This window comes from Gekko japonicus, unplaced genomic scaffold (assembly GCF_001447785.1).
Source record: "Gekko japonicus isolate JY-2015 unplaced genomic scaffold, Gekko_japonicus_V1.1 scaffold2983, whole genome shotgun sequence".
NCBI lineage: Eukaryota > Metazoa > Chordata > Lepidosauria > Squamata > Gekkonidae > Gekko > Gekko japonicus.
The window spans coordinates 3,854-4,787 of record NW_015160928.1 but is presented as its reverse complement, the minus strand read 5'-3'; the positions used below and the strand labels follow the sequence as shown (position 1 = coordinate 4,787).

The 934-nt window shown below is 54.7% G+C and overlaps 1 protein-coding gene across 1 annotated transcript in view; it reads right to left on the bottom strand.

The window, feature by feature from the left end:
* Nucleotides 1-627, bottom strand: part of WDR75 (WD repeat domain 75) — an 11,615-nt gene extending 10,988 nt beyond the window's left edge. The window contains exon 1 of the mRNA XM_015424910.1: nt 541-627. Within this exon, the coding sequence (XP_015280396.1) occupies nt 541-627 (87 nt within the window). The remainder of the gene's footprint in view (nt 1-540) is intronic.
* Between the last annotated feature and the right edge of the window lie 307 nt (nt 628-934).

Genomic DNA, 934 nt, shown 5'->3' with positions numbered 1-934 from the left:
CCTGAGAGAACCGTGACTGGCCCAAGGTCACCCAGCAGGCCTCATGTGTCTTAAAAGTGGCTGACAATCGCCTTCCCTTCCTCTCCCCACAACAGGCACCCTGTGAGGCAGCCTCTACTACTTGTTTCAGGATCCAATAGTGGGGTCACAGCTCCGCAAAAGAACAAACGCTTTGCACACCAGAAGTCCCAGGTTCGACCGCTGGCAGTTAAAAGAATCTGCCAGCTTTCTCTGCCCAAGACTCAGAGACCGGGTACCAGTCAAAAAAGGGAACAGCTAGACCAGGGGGGTCCCCAACGTGGTGCTCATGGGCGCCACAGCCCCAGCTGACACCTTCCCCAGCACTGGCCAACTGGTTTTAGAAACTGGCTGGGACTGTGTGAGGCTGCTGCCCAGCAGGGCTTCTGATTGGCCACTGGAGATCTGATTGACAGTGCGGATTAAAATAACGTTGTTTCAGTGGCAGCGGCCACAAGCTTTGGGTTTCATTCTCTCCTGAGCTCCTCTCTCCCAGTGTATTTTTTTTTAATCACTCCTCACATCCGCTGCACTTGGGACTTCCTGTATGTGCGGCTCTGCCCCCGTAGTGTCCATTTTGTAGTTGGCTCTGCCTTCCACAGCCGCCATGTTGTCGCTGTGCCCACCACTCTGTACCATAGAGTCACAGAGTTGGAAGGGACCTCCAGGGTCATCTAGTCCAACCCCCTGAACGATGTAGGAAATTCACAACTACCTGACCCCCTGCTCCACGCCCCAGAAGATGGCAAAAAACTTCCAGGATCCCTGGCCAAATTGGCCTGGAGAACAATTGCTTCCTGGCCCCAAAGTAGCGATCGGCGTTTCCCTGGGTGGGTAAGAAAGGGCCACGAGAACTAAGCCCTGAGGCAACCCTTCCTGCCTGCCCTCTCACAGAATCACAGAGTTGGAAGGGGTC